The 24,949-nt window shown below is 40.8% G+C and overlaps 1 protein-coding gene across 2 annotated transcripts in view; it reads right to left on the reverse strand.

Moving 5' to 3' along the window:
• Nucleotides 1-401: 401 nt before the first annotated feature.
• ACTA2 (actin alpha 2, smooth muscle) overlaps nucleotides 402-24,949 on the reverse strand; it is an 82,696-nt gene continuing 58,148 nt past the window's right edge. The window contains exons 1-9 of one of the 2 annotated variants that reach the window (XM_014875386.2): nucleotides 10,942-11,171; nucleotides 8,230-8,401; nucleotides 6,376-6,504; nucleotides 4,959-5,069; nucleotides 4,385-4,469; nucleotides 4,139-4,300; nucleotides 3,680-3,871; nucleotides 2,599-2,780; nucleotides 402-1,818 (exon numbers count right to left, since the gene is read on the reverse strand). In XM_014875386.2, coding sequence (XP_014730872.1) covers nucleotides 1,675-1,818; nucleotides 2,599-2,780; nucleotides 3,680-3,871; nucleotides 4,139-4,300; nucleotides 4,385-4,469; nucleotides 4,959-5,069; nucleotides 6,376-6,504; nucleotides 8,230-8,358 — 1,134 coding nt within the window. In that variant the 5' untranslated portion in view covers nucleotides 8,359-8,401; nucleotides 10,942-11,171 and the 3' untranslated portion in view covers nucleotides 402-1,674. Of the gene's footprint in view, nucleotides 1,819-2,598; nucleotides 2,781-3,679; nucleotides 3,872-4,138; nucleotides 4,301-4,384; nucleotides 4,470-4,958; nucleotides 5,070-6,375; nucleotides 6,505-8,229; nucleotides 8,402-10,941; nucleotides 11,172-24,949 lie in introns of those variants that run through there. The other variant, XM_088169101.1, reaches the window with a different exon arrangement.

A 24,949-nucleotide genomic window follows, 5' to 3' on the forward strand; every position in this document is an offset into this window, starting at 1 on the left:
ATTAGATATTTTTAACAGTGGTTGGCTTTTGCAACTTCCAGCTATGTACATCTCTTACAGCTTCAGTAAATTTAAGTTAAATGTAGTAGAGGCAAATCCATCAGTTTATGTGGTTTTTTCGTCCTTTTCTCCAGTCCAACTTCTACAGCTCAAGTTTCAGCTATTAAGCAGAAAATACTTAGAAGAAATACCCAAATCCTTTACCTGAGATCTGGTCCTCACCATTTTGGGATAGCAGGGATGCATCAGAGTCCCTTGGCAAAATGTGTCTTCTCCATCAACCTGCCAGTAGAGACTTTAAATTGAAAAACACTTCTTATCCTGAAAAGGATTCCCTGGATCTATCTAGAGTTAGACAAAAAGATCTAGACAGAGTTAGAAGGAAGAACCATACAAAGTTATTTGCTTTTACAAGAGTTTATTTAGTAACTGTTCCAAGAACCTAGATGACCTATACTTTAAATAATAAGGTTAGTACAAAGAGGGTTGCAACATGTGCTAACAGTCAGAAGCTGGACAAGATCTGGAACCCCGGGGTTATGAAGACATGGTAAATAACAGGTGCTGTTGCAAAGAGCTTACAGTTTGAAAGATAACAAGTAATAGACAAGTGAGGTAAACTATTGAATTGAGAGAGGAAAATAGGTTAATGAAAATAAATAGCATCCTTTATCCTGAGCTCTAATGAATACAGATTGCAGCAAGTTCCTTAGAAGTGACCTTTTCCAGGTCTGTCTCAATGAATTCTTTTTATATATATACTTCTAAGATGGTATTACTGGCTTCAGCTTCTATGCATATACTTCTAGCTGATCTGTTTAAGATTATAAATGGAACAGAAAAATCACAGAAAAAATTATTTTAGCTACTTTGAACGCATTACCCCCCCTTAAAAAAAGTTCTGAAGAGAAAGTATATTAAGCCAGCTTAATTACCCTTTAGATCTTGCTAGAAATCACAAAATAAAAATAATAGGCTGCACTCGTCCCGAGGGCATACAATAGGAAAATCATATGTTTGACCTACTATTAGTGTTTAGATATGCTCCCAAAGGAACAAGTTTTATTTCTTTAAAGAAAATACAGAATTGTGGTACATATCATACACCCCTGGGCCATGCACTGTAAGAAATTAGCTTCTCCAGCATGACAGCTGTGAAGTAAGAAGTGATGTGGATAGATAATATTTCTGGATAGAGCAGATGCAAAGCAGAGTGCCCATGCTCTTCCTGATATTGAACAGATGCCGTGCTCCTTTGGTACTGCCTAAAACTTTGTAAGAACCATGACTGGTTCTGTGTGCAGATTAAAATGTTTTCTGAGGCTAAACTTTGAGAATATGCAGCCTGAGAGGTGAGCAACTTCCGGCACTGGTATCATCAAGCTAAAGGTTACCACCATTTCTGTTAATCCCAGTACAGTGTAATAATAAATTCATGTCACAAGATGGAGCTTCAAGCCAGCTGTAATGGCATCTCCACACACACACGGCTTGGCTTTTGTTTTTGTTTTAAATAGGAGCAGCAATTTCATAGCATATTTAAAATTTATTTTAAGAAATACACAGTATCCAATTAATTAGATTAATTACGATGAAGGATTTATGGAATGAAATTATAAGAATGCATTTCCCTGAATACATTCACACTAAGGAGACATATAAAGAAAAAGCAATTTAAAAGCATTTGCGGTGAACAATGGATGGGCCAGCTTCGTCATATTCCTGTTTGCTGATCCACATCTGCTGGAAAGTAGAGAGGGAAGCAAGAATAGAGCCTCCAATCCAGACTGAGTACTTGCGTTCAGGAGGAGCAATGATCTGTTTAAGAAATAAAAGCATTAAGTACAACTGAGTTGAATAAAATAAATTTTTATAGAAAAATACGAAAGCAGGGGTATGCTATATTAAAAAAAAACAACACTACATCTCTGTGGTAGCGCTATCCATTGCTGCAAGCAGAAAAGTTTAAAATTTGCTGTATAAATCTATACCCTCAAATGCTCTGCCTGACTCAGCCTCCTCCGTGACCCCTATCCCTTGTGCCTTCGTGTACTCCTGGGCACATATGAGGAAAGGGGAGATAATTGCTCTGGAAACACAAAATGACAGTCCAGGTGGGCTTGAAAAAAATCAGTGACCTATGGAGTACTCCTTTTGGTATAGCTGATAAAATGTTTGTAAAGCAAAGAACAGAGGATTTGAAGCAGCAGAATGTAGATTAGTTTGTCTGGGTCTCTTTTTTTCAAACTTATAAGCCAAAGACAAAAACAGCATTCCCTTTCTCTCATGTCCATCAGACTAGAAGGGCTGAAGAAACTCACATACAGCCTCAGAGGAAAACTTATGCTTCTGGGTTCATGCTGTTCTTTGGCCACATTAGGACATTTGACAGAAATCAAGATGAACAACGAGATGAGAGAAGGCTCTCTTGTTCCAGCACCAAAGCCACCAGTTGGTGATTATTTGCTAGATAATCCAGATGTGACTAAAAATATGTTAAAAGCACTTACTTTGTAAAGTGTTGCATGTTTCACTAGATCTTTGAGGACTTTGTAAATGCCAGCTCATGTAGTCTACAATTGATTGCTCTATACATACCTTGATCTTCATGGTGCTAGGAGCCAGAGCAGTTATTTCCTTCTGCATTCTGTCTGCAATACCCGGGTACATTGTGGTGCCTCCAGACAGCACATTGTTGGCATAGAGATCCTTTCTGATGTCTATGTCACATTTCATGATGCTGTTGTAAGTGGTTTCATGAATGCCAGCAGACTCCATGCCTGGGGAAGGTACAGAAGAACACTGAGGAAGCAACTCTGTATAGAGACTTAAAATTGTTAATGCAGAACTGACATGCTGTTTAGTGACTCTTTGGAAGACATCAGTCTCAGAGCTTTGGAAATCTGGAAAGTCATTCTTCAGTTGCCTGAATTATTTGCTTAAGGGTTTCTTGGTGTACAGCCCTCTCTCCCCCTTACGCACAACAACTCTTCCTTAAAAAGAAAGATGGGAGTATGGAATAGTAAAGTTTCCACTAGGCTTTTGCAGGCAATCTCAATTGTCCTAAGAATTCCTTATATGGTCTTGAAATAATTTGTTTTCTTTTTTTTTTTTTCCCCTTTTCAAATTAAGTCAACTCAGAGACAGATTAGTCAAAATATGTCCTAATACCTCTAGGTATGCAACTACTTTATCTCTGAGTTGAAATTCTGCCTACTGGCAGAACTGACATTGTGTGACCTAGTTGCAAATCTGCCTTCATGGATGTTGATTAGCGTGGCATCGTCTTGGCTTTGCTCCGAAAAGGCAATGAACCATGGATTCAGGATTTGGAGCAGTCTTTTGGAAAAACAAAAGTAGGTCTTGCTGCCTGCCTGCCCCTCCCACTTCTTCCCACTCCTGGCAAGCACATTCAAATATACAAAATGGCGCAGGCCCAATGCCAGAAGGCAGGAATAAACATTGTGGGTTTATTTTGGGAAAGCATTTTGGCTAATTGTTTAGTATTAAGTTCTTCCTACCACATAAATAGCCCTGTTCTAAAAGATTGTTTTATAATAGGTGCTAGGACACACTGGTGTATAGGTCTGGGTGAGTTAGCAATGGAGCACAAGCAAAAGGAAATAGGGACTTGGTATTTCTGTGCAGTTTGCCAAAACAGAAGAGTCACTGAACCTACCAATGAAAGATGGCTGGAAGAGGGTCTCTGGGCACCGGAAGCGTTCATTTCCGATGGTGATCACCTGACCATCAGGAAGCTCATAGCTTTTTTCCAGAGAGGAAGAAGATGCAGCAGTGGCCATCTCATTTTCAAAGTCCAGGGCCACGTAACAGAGCTTTTCCTTGATGTCACGGACAATTTCACGCTCCGCTGTAAAGAAGATTCAGACTTTAGCATGGCATTCAGGAAGGACCCAGACATGTTGACTTTCATCTTCCCTTTCATCCTTTTCATCTCTTTCATCTTCCAACACCCTCCCCATATTTTAAACAAATCATCTGCTAGTCTTTCAAGAGACTTTCACGTTGGAGACCTTCTCATGCCTATTCAACTGCAGAACCCCTGATAGTCCTTCTGAGGCCAGTAGAAACACTGGACATGAACAACCCTCCTTTCCAGCCAGCAGTGTGTCCTTACCAGTGGTGACAAAGGAGTATCCACGCTCCGTCAGGATTTTCATGAGGTAGTCTGTCAGGTCCCGGCCGGCCAGGTCCAGACGCATGATGGCATGTGGCAGGGCATAGCCTTCATAGATGGGCACGTTGTGGGTGACACCATCCCCAGAGTCAAGCACGATCCCTTTGAGAAGGTAACACATGGTTCACTCCCATCATAGCCACAGAACTATTTCAGACATCTATGCCATGCTCCCCTGAGGCTTACCTGTGGTACGCCCAGAGGCATAGAGGGACAGAACGGCTTGAATGGCTACATACATGGCTGGCACATTGAATGTCTCAAACATAATCTGAAATGCAATTAAAATAATTGTCTTAACACTAGAGGGCTTAGTTGAAGCAGTTTCCTGGAAAAGAGGTAGAATACATGATTTTCATATTTCTCTATGGCTGGTAAAAACTAGAAAGGGAAATACAAAATCTAAATAAAAAAAATATTTTTCCTGTGAGATATCTCCCTGTATTTGGCCTATATCTTTATCATATTAATACAGCAACATGGACATATTAAAGATAATTTTTTAATAGGCCTGGGCATAAAAACAGATTAAGATGACATAAATTTTGGGCAGACTGGAGTGCTCACATTCAAAGTGGATACAATGATTTTCTAAACTATATGTAATAATACATAAATATGACAGGTGGTCACTATGTGCTTTCCATCTTCCAATACTGAGAGGAGAGAGTACTGGACAGCATGACTAACTGGAATGATGACATTCACATCCTGTTGAATGAAAAGGTTGGATTATTCCACAGTTTTAGTGGGACCTTACCTGGGTCATTTTCTCACGGTTGGCTTTGGGATTCAGCGGTGCCTCGGTCAGCAGAGTCGGGTGCTCTTCTGGTGCAACCCGCAGCTCATTATAGAAAGAATGATGCCAGATCTGAGCATAATGAGGGAAGCCAAAGGAAAGAAACACCATCAGTCAGCAGCTCAACATCACTTCGAGACAGGTGCCGAGATCCAGCACTCTGCTTACAGCTCTAGATATAGGCTGGAGATGTTTCTCATGCAGTTGTTCTTACTGCCTCCATAGATACTACCAGAATCACTGTCGAAAGAAAAGCACTATCCTCAGGCTTTACTACCAGTAAGGTACGACTTAAGGTAAGGAAAGGAAATTAAGGAAAATTAATATGGTACTTTTACAGTAGAAAAGACAGAACAGGACACACTTGGTTCCAGCAATGCTATTCCAATAATGACTGAGAGGGAAATAGTTCTGGAACAACTCAGAGAACATATACAGAGTTCAATAGATAATGGGTTTCCTGTACAGGCCTGCCCAAGAATTCATGAAAGGAAATAAAGATAAATGGTTTGTGAGGTTGAAAGTCGACTTGTGTTTATCACCTCCACACAACTTGTTCCTACAAGCTGTAAAAATCTGAGGCCAAATGGACTGCAATGAGGAGGTTAATACACTGATAAGAAGTAAAACAACCAGAGATTTTGGTCAGAAGGCCAAGAAGTATTTGCTAAGCTTGTCTTCAAGCTGGTGGTGATTAGGAACTGGCTGATATGTTTGGTATCTAAAAGATTTTGCTTTCAAGCAAATTCTACAATACTGAGACTCATTAAGTGCTGGGTGACCCCACACATTTTCAATGTGTTGGGATGTCCAGACTGATCCAAACAGCCCTATTTTCACAGAACAACATTAAATGCAGATACCATTTTAGAATCTTATAAATTATATTATCAGTACAGACTGCCTAGAAACATGGTTCTGGAAACCTTTGGCTCTGAAATGGATGCATTGCACTGCAATATTGCTAATCTTCCAAATATGAAAAAGTATGTATGTAAACACTGCCCTTCACATCAGTATCGAGTACATTCTTTGCAATTTTCCAGAAACAGATACCTTCTTAAATTCCATTTTTTACTAGCAAATTGATCTATTCCTTTTTTTTTTCTTCCTTCCTTTCTCTCTCCCCCTTGTCCCCTTCTCAGTAACTAGCAAAGATCAGGCTGGAGTAAAAGAACTCCTAATTACAATTTTGATGTACTCCTACTGATACTCAAGCTTTAAACACACATTAACCTTGGCTGTCAACAAGCTTCTCCTTGAACCATACTGGATAGCACGACACTTTCATCTAAAATTTAGTGGATATTCTGGAAATACTTGGTTCAAGTAGTTCTGTTTACCAGCAGTACACATGAACTTTTCAAAGCTGAAGTACCTTCTCCATGTCATCCCAGTTTGTAATGATGCCGTGCTCTATGGGGTATTTCAGGGTCAGGATTCCTCTCTTGCTTTGAGCCTCGTCACCCACATAGCTGTCTTTTTGACCCATACCAACCATCACACCCTATAAAATAATACAAATTGTGTTAGTATCTCAGGGAAAAGTGTCATAAAGTAGACAGAACATTAGCTGGGAAATAGATCCAGTTGCCAGTTATACTACTTACAACATAGTTTGCGAAAACTAACAAATGGGGAATTATGTGCTGCTCTTAAATTGCTAATATTAAATGTCTGGTTATTAAATCTCTGGAGTCCATATTTCCACTGCAGTTAAGTAAACAGAACAAGTACAATATTAAATGCATCAAGGTAAAGTGGAAAAAAATGAGTTGTTTTAATGTTTATTATTATTTAAGGATGAACAGTATGTTAAATGGTAATAAAGTGGAGTAGAAGCAAAAAGTGATATTGTGCCATCTAAGGGTCAAGATGGAGTGATACACACTTTACAATTCCCAAAGCTTAAAGTTTCAACATTTTTTAATCCTCTAGTTGAATGCCATAGTACTGTAATTAGGGATGGACAATTTAAATCTACTGTGTGGACTTCTTTACAGATATTTTAATGGATCCTGTAGAAATTATTAAAGGACTAGAAGCTGGAAACTACTCTGGACATACACTGGTCTCTATATTAAAATCAGAAACAACGGAAAAAAATAGAATCTAGTAGGATCCTTAAAGTGCATAATACTCCTAAGAGAACTTAGTCATTACAGATTCCAACCCTTGGCATCTCTAAATCTATGTCTTAAAAACAGGCATCGCAAAATTGCAGTTTTTAATGGGATGATCCCTTCTAATGATCAGGAAAGAAAGGTTCTAGCAATCTGTATTTGTTTCCACAAATATGGCTTTGTTTTGAACAATTAATATCATTTACACTAGCTACAGACAATGGCATTTGAGTACACTTTTCAAATTATGGTAATTCCCAGAGGCCTCAGTTAGCCCTCCAGTCCTAGTTTCTATATTGAAAGGCAGGTATTTCTCCAATTCTGGAGAACTTAAAATATATTTGCTGATGATGAAATGATATGATGAAATTAAGTGATAAAGTGTGCATCTTACAAAGGGCCTGCCTCTTTTTACCAGGGCCTTGGGTAACAGCAGCAATTAGGTAATCTGTTAATTACATAGATTAGTTTGCTGGGATCTAGACAAGCTGCTCTAATTCATGCTAATGGTGATCTGTCTCATAAAATCTCTATAATTAACAGCTCAGATAATAAATGTATTTTGCAAACTATTAAAATATAGTGGAATGCATCATATATGCAAATGTAAACCTTGAAGCTAAAGAAACTCAATTATAGACAGGTGCCCATTTCTGACACAGGTAAATGAATAAAGTCAGAAAGGTTAGGAGGAAGCTAACTGAAAACTTCGGCTTCCTCCTTTAGTCTTCCACACATCATCTATCATCAGCTTAAAGGGCATTCAGAATTTCCAGATGTTCCTCTGTTGGGCTCATTTGGATTTTGGGTTAGGTTTCTTTAATTAGCTTTACTCATCTAGTTCTCTCGGTGATTCAAAATTAAAGGATAGGGAAAAGATGGCATAGAAGGGAGTGAAAAAAATTTAAAAGGATTCCTTTCACAAGGCAAGAGACTTCCTTTGATTCAAGTGAGTGCACTGCTGGACTCATTTGGCCTAGAAATATTGTAACACAGATCAGCCTAGGCTGGACTAGCCCCAGACACAGATGGCCCTGGCTGAAAAGCTGGGGACAGAGCAGCAAAGCCTTCTACAAGCCTAGTAAGGAACAACTAAAGTAGTTCACAACCTGGTGCCTGGGACGACCCACAATGGACGGGAAAACTGCTCTTGGAGCATCGTCTCCAGCAAAGCCGGCTTTACAGAGCCCCGACCCATTGTCACAAACAAGGGCAGTGCTGTCCTCTTCTTCACACATCTTCTACTGCAGTGTCTGCTGGCCTTCCAGTCAGAAAACAGCCCTATGAAAACAGCAGGGAAGACTTACATCAAAACCAAAAATCACACTCAGGTAGCGGAGCCACCCTGGCTCTAGGAAAGCAATGAGGACCTGTAAGGAGGGGTATGGGAACCACAAGGGCTGTGGGGCTGTGGGAGGGCACAGGCTTCCTTCTGAAAGCATGAGAGCCTTCAACCATCTCTGCCAAAGGGCTGTGTGCACTAGAGATTATCCAAGGAATTCCAGAGGAGACTTCCAGCCCTGCAGCATGGGCAGAGAGATCAGGGAGCAGCAAATGTTTATCTAAATTTGGTCTCAGAAATCCACTGCTGGGAGAGGGAGATAAAAGACAACGCTGGACGGACAGCTGCAAAAGCAAAGATTCATTTGCCTTGAATTCAGCACAACTACTTCTGCTATTCCATCACCCTGACAAAATCCTGACACATGTGGATAGCTGTTAAAGGTAAGAGCACTTCAACTTCCCCTTCTGGTCTTAAGCATCCAAAAAACTAACTATATTAAATGCTATGCATGTACCAGGGGTGTTTTCCTGATGCAGATATTAATCCACTGGCGAAGAAGGCCAATTAAGTTTACATTTAACCTTTTAAAAAGGTAGAAATTTTCCAAACAAAAAAAGGGGAGAAAAAAAGAAGCAAGTTTTTTCTAGTTCTCTCCTAATCATTCGGGAAAATAAACCCACCTTTAAAATTAAGCCAGAGACAATATGTGTTTTAAAAACAGGCTGTAACATCTGCTCTATCATCATTTCAAATCAGCTAATAAACTACATTTGAAGAGTGACAGAACAATTTATGTTGGCTCCTTGGCTCAGTAAAAAGAAACTGTTTTATTCCTCTGGCAACAGGAAGATAATATGGGTAATAAAAATGCTTTGAAGGCTTTGTATTAAAGTCAATTACAGAAACAAGCACTGAATACCACGACTCAAGAAGAACTATTTGCTCACAATTTATAGCGTGGTGGGGAATCACTTGGCCCACTCCAAGCCTAGGCTTCCATGCAGAGTTCAAAAAATTGCAATGTGTTAACAGCTAAGGGAGACAGCTGTCATCCCTGGACCAGCTGGCTCCACACGCAGTCTCCAAAACCTTCTGCTGCAGGAATACTGGAAGTGCAGGCAGAAATGAGAACGGGGTCAGCACGAGCCATGGCCAATGAGCAAGGGAGGCCACAATCTGTTCAGCCTCCACGATGCATGGAACAAGCACAGGCAGCTCTCCCAAATATTTCATTTGAGATCCTCTGCCTCTCCCCAGCCAGGCAGCCACGAGACATGACTGCAGCCCTGCTCGTGCAGGCTGCGTGGGCAGAGCTCCCAGCAGAAAACAAGGATAGGGAAATCCTAACTTTGTATTCCAGATATTTTATCATTATAACTGTGGAAGGAAAGTAAGTTGCAATTTTTTCATTTATTAAACTCTTGGGGAAACAGACTCTTCATATGAAAATATGTACTCAATGGAGTACAACTGTTATCTAACATGAATGAACAGACTGGTTTGGACAAACCATTTCCTAATTAGGAAATATGCTTTTCAGCCGTCTGTTTTTGGAACAGCCTTTGAGGTCAGGGGGGTTGCTCAAACCAATGCTGTTAATGCAATGCCAAAAATCACTTGGGGGAGGGGAAGAAGGGGGCAGGAAAGGCTACATTTCTGAGCTTAGTGGACTCTAAATGAAAACCATATTTAGTAAAGCACAAAAAGTTGAAAAATCAGACAGAGGGCTCTGCTACCAACCAATGAGTTACAGCTCAGGATTGCCATGGCAGGCAGTAGCAAGATCCTAGAGCAGCAAATGTCACTAAGTACTGTGGAAGAAAGGAAATTTTTCTCCCAAGTAAACAGTATAGTCTTTAGCCTCTTTCTTACCCCCGTTTTACATGTAAATATAATCAATCACCTCACCGATTTCCACAATAAATTATAAAGAGAACTCCAGCTCCACAAAACATTGCTGCATGTAGCCTGTTTGTTAATGAATGTTTGGCATTTTACAGAGCAGTAGTTTCATATACATAGAGACAAGGATGAATACACATGCATCCTCACTTTATCCTATTAGACACTGCTAATTTGCATACTTCCAGCTCCCCTTGCAGTCACATTCCACAAAACACTCTTTCACTTCACATTCGATTGAAAACACTGAAACAAATCTGCTAAGAAACACTACTACATACCCCATCAGGAACTCTGTCCCAAACTAGCACCCCAATGTCACACGAGTTCATTTAAACCAGAGTATATCTGCAATTCCAGCAATAGCTTTACATAAATAATTTCTTTATACAGTTGCTGAAGTGTTGGTAGAATCAGCAAAATTATTAGGGTAGAACTGTTCTTTCCCTTTCAGAATATAAAGACAACTCACTATAGATACTACAAGCATTTTATCAACTCAATTCTAATAAGTTTCTTAAGCAAATTACAGCACAGCAGTCAGTACATCCTCCTGAATAGCTTCCACTTGACACTATTTAATTGAAATCCTCCAGCAACCTGTAAATCATGTCATTGGTTCTGTGCCACTTACCCTGACAGCGCTTGGCTGGGGATGGCTGCTCTAGGGTGGTACACTCTGTATCTGAAATCTCAGAGGTTATATAGCCCCTTCATCTCTTCTCCTCCCACTAGCCTCCCAAACAAGGAGCAGAGACAGACAGAGACAGAGCTGAAGTCTCTAACAAAACCATATAGGGACCTTAATACAAAAAACTCTAATCTGGATGGCCACAGGCCCTGGGTCTCTTCCACTGCATTCCAGTGTAGAGCTCATGAAACAGGAGGAGACTTTCAGCTGCATAAGATAAACACTTTAAAACTTCAGGAGAGTTGCTAAAATACAGAGAGAGTGTGCCCACAATAGCCATGCTCTGGCAGGAGGATCATGTGTTCAAGCAAGAGAGGTCCAGAGCTTCACAGTAACATCCAAGAAATAGAATGAGAAATTGGAAGAGCAGTCATTTATAATAGGGAAGGCTATTTTTAAACAAACACCTTGCTGTCATTAAAGATTTTGATAAAAACAATGAATAAATATTTTTGGCCAGCTAAACAGCTGCTCAATTTTTCCACAGTCTCTTTAAAAACATAGCATTTTGCTCGTATAATAACTATTGCCCACAGGCTTAAGAGTAGTAAAAAAAGTGCTGGCTGTTGTACAACATGCACAGAAGAAACCTTTGAAGGTTGTGAAAATGTTCAGTTAAAAGATTGTTATGATCCCTCTGGTCTGTGATGGGTTAGAATCCATTTTGTTTCTCTGAAAGCTTTTTTTCCAGCTGCAGAACCTGTGGACCAAATTTGCTCTGGAGCTGCTCCACTGATGGCCACAAGTCTGGACTGTCATAACTTCACATCCCAAATTGTTCATAATTAAGCTGTTGAATTTTATAACCCCAGCTATATTTTTCACTGAATGCATTTTTAGCAAATAAAGGAACAGTTCTCACTGTACAAGTTATTTTCAGCACAGGCCTGGATTTCTACAGCTGTAGTCAACTGTTCTCTGGACAGATTCATTCTTGTGAAGCAGCTCTTTCACAGCCAACAATGTTTTGTTATTAAGTTTGTAGGGATGAAAAACAGCATCTCTTAACTCCAATATTAAACCTCACAAATTCAAAAGTTCTCCAAGCACACAAGCCAGGAGAGATGTGATAATCCAAGTGAGATCCTTGCTTTGCAAGACTTGTTACAACAGGGAGAGGCACTGTGCATTTGTTTACAGAGTGCTTGCTGCCTGAGTAGCTTTCATGCAAGAAAACCTCCCAGAAAACCACAGTGAAAGTTCTTCTGATGTGAAAATTTAAGGAATAAACTACTAGCAGAGATAGCAAATAGGCAGAATTATGGATTGAATACCAGAAGGAATTTAGCTTTTAAGGAAAGGAACTTTTTAGGAATGCAACTGTCTTGGAGAGTCAGAAACAGAAGCTAACAAGTGTTGGAACATGAGCCATGCAAAAGCTATTTATTATTTCACTTCCATCATCAGGGCAAAAGACAGAGATATTTAAGAAAAAAAATAAAAATGGGGGGGAAAAGAAAAAGAAAATATCCACCGAAGTAAGCAAGCCAAAACTAAGTACCTAAACAGGCCCTTTTTTGCATATCTCCAACTGACACGAAAAGGACAGCCAAAACCAAATTCTTTGTTTTCAAACAACACTCAATAACATAGCTGAGAAAACTTGCATACCCCATATAGAACATATGGTATTAGATCAGGGAACCTGGGTCAAGGGGAAGGGGAATTTCACACAGCAGAACCCTTCAATGCAGTATCATGTCTGATTTCAATACAAACATCAATTACCTTCTAGATCAGAAGAAACACACTCCAAGGTTTTCAGAAACATCATCCTTGAAATATCTTGAAAATACCTAGACTGGGACAAAGATTCAAAAGAATTCAAACTTTCTGGCCTACTGAGCAGAGGTTCACACTCCCAAAAAAGCTTAGTGGTGACTGTACTATGGTGGACACAGCACATGTGAGCTTGCAGAGCCAAGTAAACAACCCTTCAGTAGAGCTGGTGCATCATCCACACTGCTCCTTGGCATAGCTAGAAATACAGGAAACAGTTTTCTACAAGAGGCCTTTGTGAACATCAAGGAGACAGTGGCCATGCAGGTACCAGACTGGACCTCTGTTAAGCTTTGTCATGATTCCTGTAACCTTCCCCTGCTGCTTACCACAATTACTGCTGGTAGCAATGGTGGCAGCATCCCCTTGGCTGCTTTGAGGAATGGATATTTGGGTGGGGGTCACAAATCACCTTCCCTGTCAGGGGCACGCAAAATTTCAGGGTGCTCATGTAAAAATACAGGTGACACAGAGTCTCACTCAGAGCAGGCAGTTGTTGATGTGGTGGTACAGAGTAAATACTAGTTCTTTGGAAGGAGCTGCCATATGAAGTATATTTATTAGAGACAGGCACAGGCAGACTAGAAGGAAGAAGTTAGCCCAGAGGCTGATGGAGCAGTAGGGAATGGATACACAGCAACAGCACAGGGAAATGGAGAGGTGCTGCCCAGCCACAGCTCCAGAGCACAATGAAGAGCAGTGCTCAGCAGGCAGCTCGTCTCTGCAGTGGGACATTATGGAAAATGCCAGGGCAGAAAGGAAGGAAGGCAAACAGGTGAACTATACAAGGAAATTAGGTCAGTCCAGCTCCAGGGACATTATGGAATAAAAGAATTTCTTTTCTGTTTTAGTGATTCCATGCTGAAGTTATGCTCACACAAATATTTCTATACATAAAAGCTCATGTGAAAAAAATGACATTAGTAGATTACACCTTTCTTCTCAGTTACTTAGGTCATTGCCAGAGGGGAAGGGGGAGAGGGGAGAATAAACTCAGCATGAGACATGAATGAGAACCTAAAGAGAACTGCATAGAAGTCTGAGAATGAAGCCTAGATGTTGGGGATTAAACCTCTGAACCCTCTGCAGCTATGGACAAATAAGAGCTCATCTGAAATATATCTATAAACGTGGTGTGGGGCTTTGGAGGTTTTGTTTGTTTGTTTGTTTTTTCAAGGAAAATAACAAAACACCACTCCTGAAAGTAGTTTAGCTTTCCCTCTGGAGGCCACTTCCCATACCATCTCCTGCTGCCTGTCTTTCACTCCTTAACTCACTTGTACAGAAACTACACAGCACAATTTGCCTGGTGTGTCTATACCTCAAGGTTCTGTTCTTTCTTTGTATCTGTAGCCAAAACCTATGGTTTTTATTTAACTCCCCCTGAGAACTTCTTTGGTTTTCCATGCTAAACACTTTTGCAGTCTGCATCACAGGAGTATATCTGGAGTACAATCACAGAAAGTAAAAGAAGAGGAAAAACTAATTTTGCCTCTCCTCAGTATCTTTTCCCCTGATCTCTAAATAGAGATACTATCAATTAGATACTCCAATGCACATTGGGGACTCTCCTATTGACTTTAAGCACCTTTCAACATATCAGTGGAAATTTATCTGCACTTTCCTTACCTTCTTTCTTTTCAGTAACTTGTGTGGATTGCCATATGCACATAAAGTGTGCCTGGGACTCCACAGAAGCAGAGGCTGTAGAGCCACCCATGCCCAGGAAATGGGCTCCAGCTGGCCTGAAGAAGGCCCAGCACCCATGAGTCGATGCCATACTTTTTTGGTAAAGAAGGAACAGAAGCTGCAGGCTTATCCCAGTCTATAGAAGACTGTGAATAAAGTAATCCCTTTGCTTTACTTTATAAGGGAAAACAACTTCTGAGATATGCGTGGAGACCTTCCTGCCTCCATCCAATTGGCTGCTTAGGAATGAGGCTCTGCTAAATATGTCTCTGCTCCTTTTTATTTGGGGATTCCTTTCATCTTCGTAACATTAGCAGAATCTCTAAATGTTTTGGTTAGTCTGGCTTCAGGCCCTCTCCTCTATCTCATTGATAGGCTTTACACATCCCCACCCCCTATTTTGAGAAAGACAGGAATAAATAAGCTTTAGGGAGCAGAAAGTCACTTTAATAACCTGATTCATTGCAGCTGTCACACAGTAAACATCTGTAAAGTGTCAGATTAACCATAAACTGTCAGACCCATAGATTAGCTTTCTCTGTGATTGTCAGGCCCCTGCACTGGTCTCTCTCTAACAGCTAAGACAAAATTGCTCTAATAATTTTCAAATATGGCAGTTTTCAACCTACAAAGTTTGGAAAATAGTTTTGCCAGTGTTCTTCAAGAACTAAAGGAGACGGTGTTTGCCATCTGGGCCTCTTATGTAGGCTGATGAAGAAAATTAATTCACAACCTTCCTTCATCTTCTTAACAAGGTATCTTCCTCTATGGTAATGTGGTAAAATTATCCCTCATTCGAAATCAAAGGAACATGTTCAAAGCAAAAATGAGATAATGTCTCTCCCATTATCCTTCTTAGATAAATAAACAGCACATGAGGACAAGTCCTGCTGGGTCAGGCTGATATCCATACAGCTCAGTATCCTGTGTCTGAGATTTCTTGATAGCAGATGCTTGGAAAGAAATGGTGGTAATTTTCTTCCTATATCCTTTCTCCTTCCTTATGTACAGCAGAAAGATTTCTTGAGACAGGAGTATGTACCCATATCCTCATGCATTTGTCCTCCATAAATTTGCCTAGTTTAAATAAATAGTTTTGAATGCCCTTCACAATCCTTTTTTTCTCTTCTTTTTTAATTTTTTTTTGGTAGAAATAAACTCTACATTTTTTCTGCAAGGCATCTCCCATAGCTCACACTCCAACTGGTGTAGACATGCCCAATGTTACAAGGAAAACAACAAATATATCAGGAAGATAGTCAAAGGAACACGGTCTATACCAAGAGCTGCAAATCCAGCAGAGATGCTGGATAAGCCCTCAGGCCAGTGGCCAGGGCTGAGCTCTGACCCACCGTGTATAAACTATCAGCAGCACCTCAGTAGCTTTGTCACAGCTCATACTGACTTATCTGCCCAAAATGGCACTACAGATGAGCGCCACAATAATGTTACAGGGGAGCCTCTCTCAAGAGCCAGATTCTCCAAGAGGATTAGAATCTCTGCAGCAACAAGCTATCCAAACTTGTCAAAATGTGAATGACATCTTCCCACCACATCACTATGGAAAACAAGTCCTGTACTTCCAGGGAAGTCAGAGCGACACAGCTTGTGTGTGGGACAGGGAGAGCACAGGGGTCCTTCCTCCACAAAACATCCCAGCTCCACAACCAGCACATTCCCAGACTGACAGCAACAAGGACATATGCTCCCCCCACCATTTTTGCAGGTGGTTGTCCTCTTATTATCTCACCAAGAGCAAGATTTCAAGGGGAGCTTGCACATTGTAAGAAATCAGATGGTTCCCATGAGAGAAACTTGCTGGAAGCGAGTTTCATGGAGCTATTACAGATTAACCCCGTGGGCTCTGAATGCTTAGTTATATCCCAGCTCAGCTCCTGCATGAGCCAATATCAAACCATGAGGAAAAGGACCTCTACAAGGTCATTTCTTTCACTAGCAAATTTAACAATTCGCTGTAGTGCCAGAGTCTCACTTTTCAGCTCTAGATGACTGCAAACTGTGGTGTCACTCTCACCACGAATGTCACTAAGCTGGTACCTGCCTCTGCCAAAGGCCCAGCCCTGGTCTCCATTTCCTCCTTCTGGCACTGGGATTAGAGCACTCAGAGGTAAAGTGTCACTGCAGGGCAGGACAAGGAGATGTGGCCACACTGCAGCTTCCTTGTCTTCTGCATGAGTCAGTCAGCACAACCTGCAAACAGCTGAGAGCACAGCTGAACTTTTTTGTTTTTTTAAACCTGCACAAGAACCACTAATTAACATGAAGGAATGAGCGTTGCATGGCAATAAACCAGAGAATGTACAAAATACACAAGGGGAAATCTACCACCTTTGTGACTAAAGTGAACACGCACTTTAAAAAATACCTTTGGATAAAAAGGAGATCTACTTTTGAAACTGGCATTATATGAAAGTGTATGCTGTTATATGCAAAGGTAAAAAATATTGTCGCAAATGCAAACAAATTTTATACATGTGCATTTTCTGTATCAGAAAAAAGAAGTCAGAAGTCAATTCGAAAGTTTGCAAAAACTGTTTGGGGCTTTTTTGATTTCAACTCCACTGCAAGAGGATGCTAAAAGAGCCATCAGTGAAGTTGGGCATGGATATTGCAGCAGGCATGATTAGCCTGCATCCACACAGGTGTTACAAATAGGCCAAAGTGCCTCCAGAAAAATCAACACTTACTTTCATTAGCCCTTAAAAATGCTTGAGGGGTTTTCCCCAGGAAGAAAGGAAGTTTAACAAAAATTTCAAGCATGTAATGACAAGAAGTAGCTAATTACAAACGTGCCAGATAAACACACCACCTTAAGTCTACCTATCACAGCTGCCAATACAGAATTCAAATAATAAAAAATAAAAGGAGATAATGTAATAAGCATTGAGAATAAGGCTGTATAAAAATTATTTCTTCTAAATTTTTTTAGGAGTATTATAAACATAGTTGTAAAAGCCCTCTAAGCTCCTTTAAATTATAAAACATTTTAAAAATACCCCTGCAGATCCAACATATGCAGAGTAGCATGCCTCAGAAGCTGAAGCCTTACAGCACAACAAGGTAGGGAAATCACTGCTGAGGGGGTGGAATTCTGTGGGACCCACCACTGGCTATACACCTTAATGCCTTTATCAGTGATCTGAACAACACAAGTTACAGAAAAAGGTCACAGATAAAATGTGTGTGAGTGTGTATGTATTTTTATAACTTGCTACAACCTACATTACAGATCTAAGATAAAACAGAATCCTCCCCAACAGAATGCTGTTTATAACATGAAGCCTTGAAAAGGCTCTTTACATGTGTGACCTGTGCAGAAGGATTCCTCCTCCATCCCCCCATGGCACGTTTGCCGAATATCGTTTTGGCTGATGAAAACACACCCAGGAACCTGGTGCTGCAGCTTGCAGAAAGGACAGGACTTCACTGGTGCTCTCCTGTGCCCCATGTGCACTGTCAGCTGCTGTGTCACAACTCCCTGCACCTCCTGGCTGCTGCTTGGCCCTGGAAGACCCTGACGATGACAGACAGCTGATGACTGTTGGTCATTTAGCACCCAGCTGTGTCTCATGCTCTAGCATATTCATTATAAACTGCTCCCCAAACGTGCTAAAGCCTCACAAGAAAACTGAAGCAGGCAAGTCTTTGGTCCTTGCTTTACAGATGTACCTCAGTTACATAAGGTTGTTTCTTCTTCCTCTTTCTTACAGGCAGCCATAAGAACTATGGAAAAGTACAGATAATGTGCTATTTTTGTTCAATAATTTGGTTGGTTTTCTGAAAGTGTAAAAGTATTTTCCAATCAAACTTAGGGTTTTCTTTTAACTCTTCCAATAAATGTGTTTTACATGCCCAGCTTTAACTACTTGCTCAAAGTCCCTTTCAGGCTGAAGAAAAAATTTTGTTCCTTTTCTTTTATGACTGTAAGGAAGGCTTAGATACATAATTCTGAAATGAACATAACCTTCCTCCTGAAATATGGAAAAACTCAGAACTCTCTAAAGCTTTTCCTCATTCCAGCGCATTTCCGGACCAATTCTTGTACCACTGGTCTCAAGGGGGATGTCAGGACTCAGGTCTAACCTGCCAGTGGGAGATTTCTTCAAACTCAACTGCTTTTTGATCCATTTTTGTTCTTCTTGCAAACCACTAACATCACTAAAAAAAAGACAAGGTCTCAGAATTATAGTTTCTACCTTGTTGTCAGTCATGTGAGTACTTCCCGAGTTTCCCTTTCTTTCAGTTCCTTGCTAGCAACTTGTTGAAGGCATAGTAATTCCTTCCCCTGCTGCAAAACACTGCTGTACAAGGATCCTGAAAATGCCTGGATGGCTTCCACATCAGGATACCAGAACTATGTACAACTCTTCCAGCTTTCTAATTAGAGCCTGTTACTTATTGCAGTGTATTTAGCTGTCTCTGGGAATTCATTTACAAGGTCAAATGCTCAGACCTCTCCAATATAATATAAATAATTTCCCTGCTCACTGATTACCCTGCACTACACAGCATGAATACATTGTTTAATACAAGGAGGAAATGATGCAATTAGCAGATCTTCAGCACAAACACGTCCCCCTTTCTGAATTGCATTTAAATAAAGCAGTGTTGCTATAGTATTTTATTGCTTTAGAAACTGCACACCACTCACACTGCAAATGGCCAGACCTTCTCAGGAAAAGGGGCTGGGAGTAACAGGGGACAATCACGCTTGGGAAAGGACTAACATCTGTGCTCTTTTACTCTGCATACAATACAAGCTACTGTTCTCATGAGGGCTGAACCTTCCCTATTACCTTGCTTTTAACAACTTATAGTTAACCTTTTGTAACTTGTTTTTGTCAGATCCTGTTTTTCAGGTGAGCCTCCTGAAGAGAAGACGTGGGGTTTGTACCAGGTCACTCAGGAACAGTGGGGCAGTAGCTGAGAGGGCAAGGAATAAGCTCCATGTACCAACAGCCCTTCACTGCCCCAAGCTGTGACACTCCAGGCCCTGCCAAGTGCCCAGTGCAAGGCAGACCACGCTGCCCCTTCAGGGAGCTGATGGAGAAGGGGTTGGTGGTCAGCCCTGCCTCCCAGAGAGAGAGAAATCCCCAGATATTGACATAGCTTTACATATGCTTTACGGATAGCTAGGGAAATCTTAGCTTAAATCAGGGCAATATCAAAATTACCATTGATTTAAAAAAAAAAAAAAATCATGGATCTCTGAAGTGAATAAATGAAAGATGAGAATTCAGTCCAAAACCTCTACTTCCTGAAGGTTTCATTTCCCTACATTTACAGCAAAGGCATATGGGCTCCTCTTCATTTCTCACATGGAACTGAGAAACTGCTCTCCTCTCAGCTGGCTACCTCCAGGCAGGGAGGTTTCCGAGCACCCCCAAACTGGGGGAAAAGTATGGGAAACCTGTGGCTTTAAGAGCCAGGGCCTGCACTACCACTAGACTCTGCTGCCCATCCCAGGGAATCACAAATGCATGTTCTGCTGTCCATCCCTCTGCAGTACCTCATCCAGTCTCCCATTCCTGCATCTGAGCTGGCTGACAGCAGGAGAGGCCACAGTGCCATGTGGAAAGGATGTCTCTTTCAAAATACTGGCTTCCAAGAAGTATTTGAGAAATTATTCAACTGAAAAATAACACTGATGTCTTATCTGGGAATTTAACAGACTGCTTCAGACAGCTAACTTCACTGCATTCCTTCTTGTTCTGACCACCCTTAGAGATGCACAGCTATCTAAGCACATCATTTAATTGCTGATGAGAACCACCAACAGAAAACAATCCACTGCATTTTGACAGAAATATAAATCAGTCTGTACTACATACTCAATTCATTTGCTACAGCTCTTAAAACCTTACTAAGCAGTGGGCTGTGCAGCTGAATAGAGAAGATATGACTCACTCCTGCAGCTTCAGCAGCTACCCAGGCCTCTCTTCTGTCTGTGCAAATGTGTTTGTGGTAGAAGTGGGGGAGTAGATGAAGGTAGGGAACAGTGATAACTCCCTGACCTCCAAACTTTGTTCCTACCACAACAACCCTTCTCTAGCAGGATTTTCCTGAAGCACACGTCCTGCTTGCAAGCACACAGCCTTGCCCAGAAGACAAACATTCAGAGTAAGATCACTGCACCCTGTTCTGGCTCTGAAGAACGTCTGATGTCACGGCGGATGCCAGACTGCATCTGAGATGTCAGTGGGAGGGATAAGACTTTTCACATCACTGTCATGTCTTCCCCACCCCCAAAGAATTTCTAAGGTTAAATGATATCAAAAGAAACCAAAACAAGAGCGTTTGGAGTCTCAGCCACACGGCACTGCTTTTATCTAGGCCTGCTAGTCTCACTTGTCAGATGATACCCCAGAAACAGAAGCATGACAGAGCAAAGTGAAACAGTGGAACTGAATTCCAAAGACGTAATATTTCTTACAATATCGGAAACTACAGCATGTTAAGACCCTTTAAAATGTTTCCTTTAGCTTCCCCTCCTCACTACCACGTTTAATAAAATTTTTCTTCTTTAAAATTACAGTGGAAACTTGAAGGGTGGCTCTTTGAGCATCACTTATTCAACATGGGAAATTAAGTCAGCTGGTGTACCTGTTAAGGCCATCTTCAGATTAAAGGTCAAAAGCAGAACTAAAGATCTCCTTTTATTCACATTTACCTTTTAACTCCAGACATTTCTCTGTAGATTTTTCCTCTTTCATCCTTACCACAAGGATTCAGCCTTGGATTTATCTCACAAATGCAAGAAACCCTCAAATTAAATCAGCAGTGCTCTGTCCAGGCAGTACTTGAAGGGAAAACGTTTGAACACTTTCTTACTTACCTCTGAAGAACATCCCTAGCACATTATCTCAAAAGCTTTTACAGTTGATCTGTTACACATTTGACAGTTAGCATTTGCTGTACACCAAGCTTTGAAAGTATAAAGCATAATCTTAGTAATAGCATCTTCAAAAAACAACTACAACCAATTTGCTTGAAAAAAAAGAGAAAATATCACCAGCCAGCCACTGAAGCAAAGCTGCTTGCTGCAAGATCTGGATGGATACAGAGCTCTGCAAAACAATTAAAACAGATGCATCTACAATCTATCAAGTCACAAAGTCAAATTTTATGATTTTATGTCAACCCATGTAATGTGCAAAATATTTGGTAAATAATGCAGCATTTAGAATCTCAGCATTCCCTTGCACAGTGCACACACAGAAGACTGGGACAGGATGGTCCCATGTCTAAAATAAAGTCAATAATCAACCCTAAGACAGAAACACATCTACATTTATGGTAAGGTTATAGTGATTGGCTGTAGGAGCCACCAGGCATCCAGCCAATTTGCTTTTCCAGTCTAAGGAAATGCTCAGTTTGTTTGAAAAATGTTTTGGGTTTTTTTTTCCCTGCTGTGAAGAATGCATTGACGTCATCAAACTGGGTCTGTTGAACAAAAGCATGGATCCAGGGCTGTGTCAGGAAGTTGAATTATGAGAAGAAGGACACACGTCTGTCTCAATTTTCTTTTAGAATGGCAGGGTCTGTGCCCAGCTCTCCTTTATCACCTTCTCCAGAAGTGAAGGAGGAGTCACTGCTACAGGAGACAAATGACTTGCTATGGGTTTCGGTTTCCACTCTGTTTTGTTCTAGGCTGTACTTTTGCTTCCATTCTGTTTTCTAGCTAGTGTGGGTTTTTTTTCAGGTAAACAGTAGCATCTATGGCTCCACAGGCTGGTATATCAGATCACCGTTACTTCTAAAAGAAATTCACTGCATGCCAGAACACCCTGATCTGTGATTTGGTGCAACACCAGGCAACACCCTTATGAAAAAAACCCCACAGGATCTTTATAAACCTCTCTGGTTACACCCTACTTTCCCTCTTCAGTGCTGTCATATCAGCTTCTCCACACGCAGAACAGGGTGCTATGGCCAACAAAACTACCAGATCATCTGACAAAGAACCTTTCACTACACCACAAACCCGGGTGACTGTAAGTAGTACATAGTGGTTTATGAAAAAAGGGAGAAGGACAACCTTTGGTTGTCAGAAGCTGGCCACGCCAGACTGCAACAAACAGCCAATAGTTCCAGTGGTTACAGATCTCCTCTGGTCTATGGGACTATAATGCAAAGGGTGGAGCAAGGTCCCTGTTCTAATGTTTCACAGAAGATCTGGAAAACAATACCACTAGCATAAAACTGTATTTAAAGACTGATGCCACTCTGATCATTTCCCAGTAGTGTTAGCTGATGCTTGTGACATGAGTCACACCACTGAGGAGGTTTGAATCAAAGATGAAGAAGATGCAATCGAGTTGCATGAGTAATGGATCACTCACTCTAGTACTGGAACAAAAATCAAAAGGAGATTAGTTATTCTTGAACATACATGAGGAAGGGGAGCGGCAAAACAGGAAAGCAAAAGAAAACAAAAGACAGGAACTGAAACAAACAAACCAAAAAACAAACCAACAATTATCTTCTAATGTGTATATTAAGTCAAAGGAGAATTTAAGTTTGATGGAACTACTTTGGTTAAGTTATACTGCATGATTAATCTAATTGCCCAATCTTAGTACAAAAGAACTGTTAAAGATTACCAATATGTAAAAAAAAATCTAAACCAACTATTTTTAAAAAAATTAAAAATCTGTAATAATTTAACAGAGAAAAGTGTAGTAGAAAGCAAGTCCAATCTTATCCTTCTTCCCCTATTATTTTCCTTCTGGAATATAAATATGGATTCAGTGTTCTGAGGTGAGACCAATACAATGTACAGGGCTCGGGGCCATCAATTATGTTTTATTGCACCTTGACAAATTTTTCTTCACCTGGAGAGACTGACTAAGTTAACCTTCTCAAAAACTTAGCAATCCATAATGTTGTAATACACCAACAGAGTCAGCTTCTTTAGGTGCAAGCAGCTTTCTGGAGAGGGTAGAAAAGGTTTGATGTCAGTTAAGGTGTGAATAATGATTCCAACTCAGAACACTAAATGCCAGAATATTGTAACCATGCGTGTCCAAAATTATTTCTTGGGTGGTTTTGCACAGAACAGAATTTTCTATGACCAGTGTACATGTGTAGATACAGGACAACAATTACAAGGGGAAAAAAGAAATGAAATGCATACACACACACATAAATCAAAGAATCACAGTTAAAAAAAAATTAACATTTCTCTTTAATTCTACAACCTTACATTTTTAAAGTGGAATTGCGAAGGAGCTAAAAAGTTAAGTATTCCTCGAGCTGTATCCCTTCCCAGAGTGATCCCTGTTCCCACATTAGGCGAGGCACAAGGCCATCTGCTGGCAGAGACATACTGCAGAGCCTGTGCTGCTTAGCAGGCCGCTGCTGACCCCTGGATTACGTTTTAGATGAAGGGTAAGTAAAGAAAAGAGTCAACGCTGCCACTTTTACTAGCCAAAAAAAAAAGCTGCTGCAACAAAAGGAGCAGAGCAAAGATGAAAACACTGGCCTTGTAGTCCTCACTGATACCAACTCAACAGTCAAACAACAGAAAGTCCTTCAAACACATTTATCTTTCTTCATTATATATATAAAATCCCCAGACAACTACAGTTACTAACTACACAAGGTATGACTTCAAGTCACATGCAGACAGTGTTGTTTTGACATGAATCTGGTGGCTTCTCAAACATCTCTCAAAGCTTCCTACCCAAGACAAAAACACTCCACCGCAAGGCAGCTACATGCACACAGTCATCACACCCGGGGGGCAGGGAGGAGCGCAAACCACATGCATCTAATAGACTCGAGTGGCAGCAGAATACCTTCTTCATACTCGGATAAATAGTGCAACAGGCACAGAGGGGTGTCACTGAACCCTGAGCAATGCCCAGCCACATAAGGTTTGGATTTTAGGACAAAACAGGATCCCCTCAGGTGATGGATTTGGAAACAATTCTAGCAACCTTTCTGCTGCAGCAATGATCCGGATCCGGACAACATTGCTTTCGGCCCCTACTCCACCCGTACCCGCACGCAAATTTCCGCTAAAATTAGCATCCTCACAGACACGCTGCTTTGGGTTTGCCAGTAGGAACTAGAGACGTGTAACCCAAGGCACTGTACCCAAGAGACATGCCTCTTCTTCGTTGCATCCCATACTGCCACTGGGAATGCAAAAAGATGATTGTTCAAGGGTACTCCAAAGGCAGCACCTCTAAAAATGTCTCAGCAGCACCTTTTGGTTTATCCGGAAGTGGTTAAAAAGCCTTAAGTGTTTAAAACAGTAGCTATTTTTTGTTGATGTTATGTATTGCAGCTAAGAGCCATATCAGAAGAAAAGCTGAAGGGTTTTTGAAAATCTGAGTCATAAACCACTCGAAAATGGTGTTTAAAATGAAAATACCAGCTCAGTTGCAGCCACGGTCCTCCCAAGGTGATGGAATCATGTCAAAACTTGAAAAATGAAAACACGTATCGGTAACTA

Source organism: Sturnus vulgaris, chromosome 8, assembly GCF_052056855.1.
Source record: "Sturnus vulgaris isolate bStuVul1 chromosome 8, bStuVul1.hap1, whole genome shotgun sequence".
NCBI lineage: Eukaryota > Metazoa > Chordata > Aves > Passeriformes > Sturnidae > Sturnus > Sturnus vulgaris.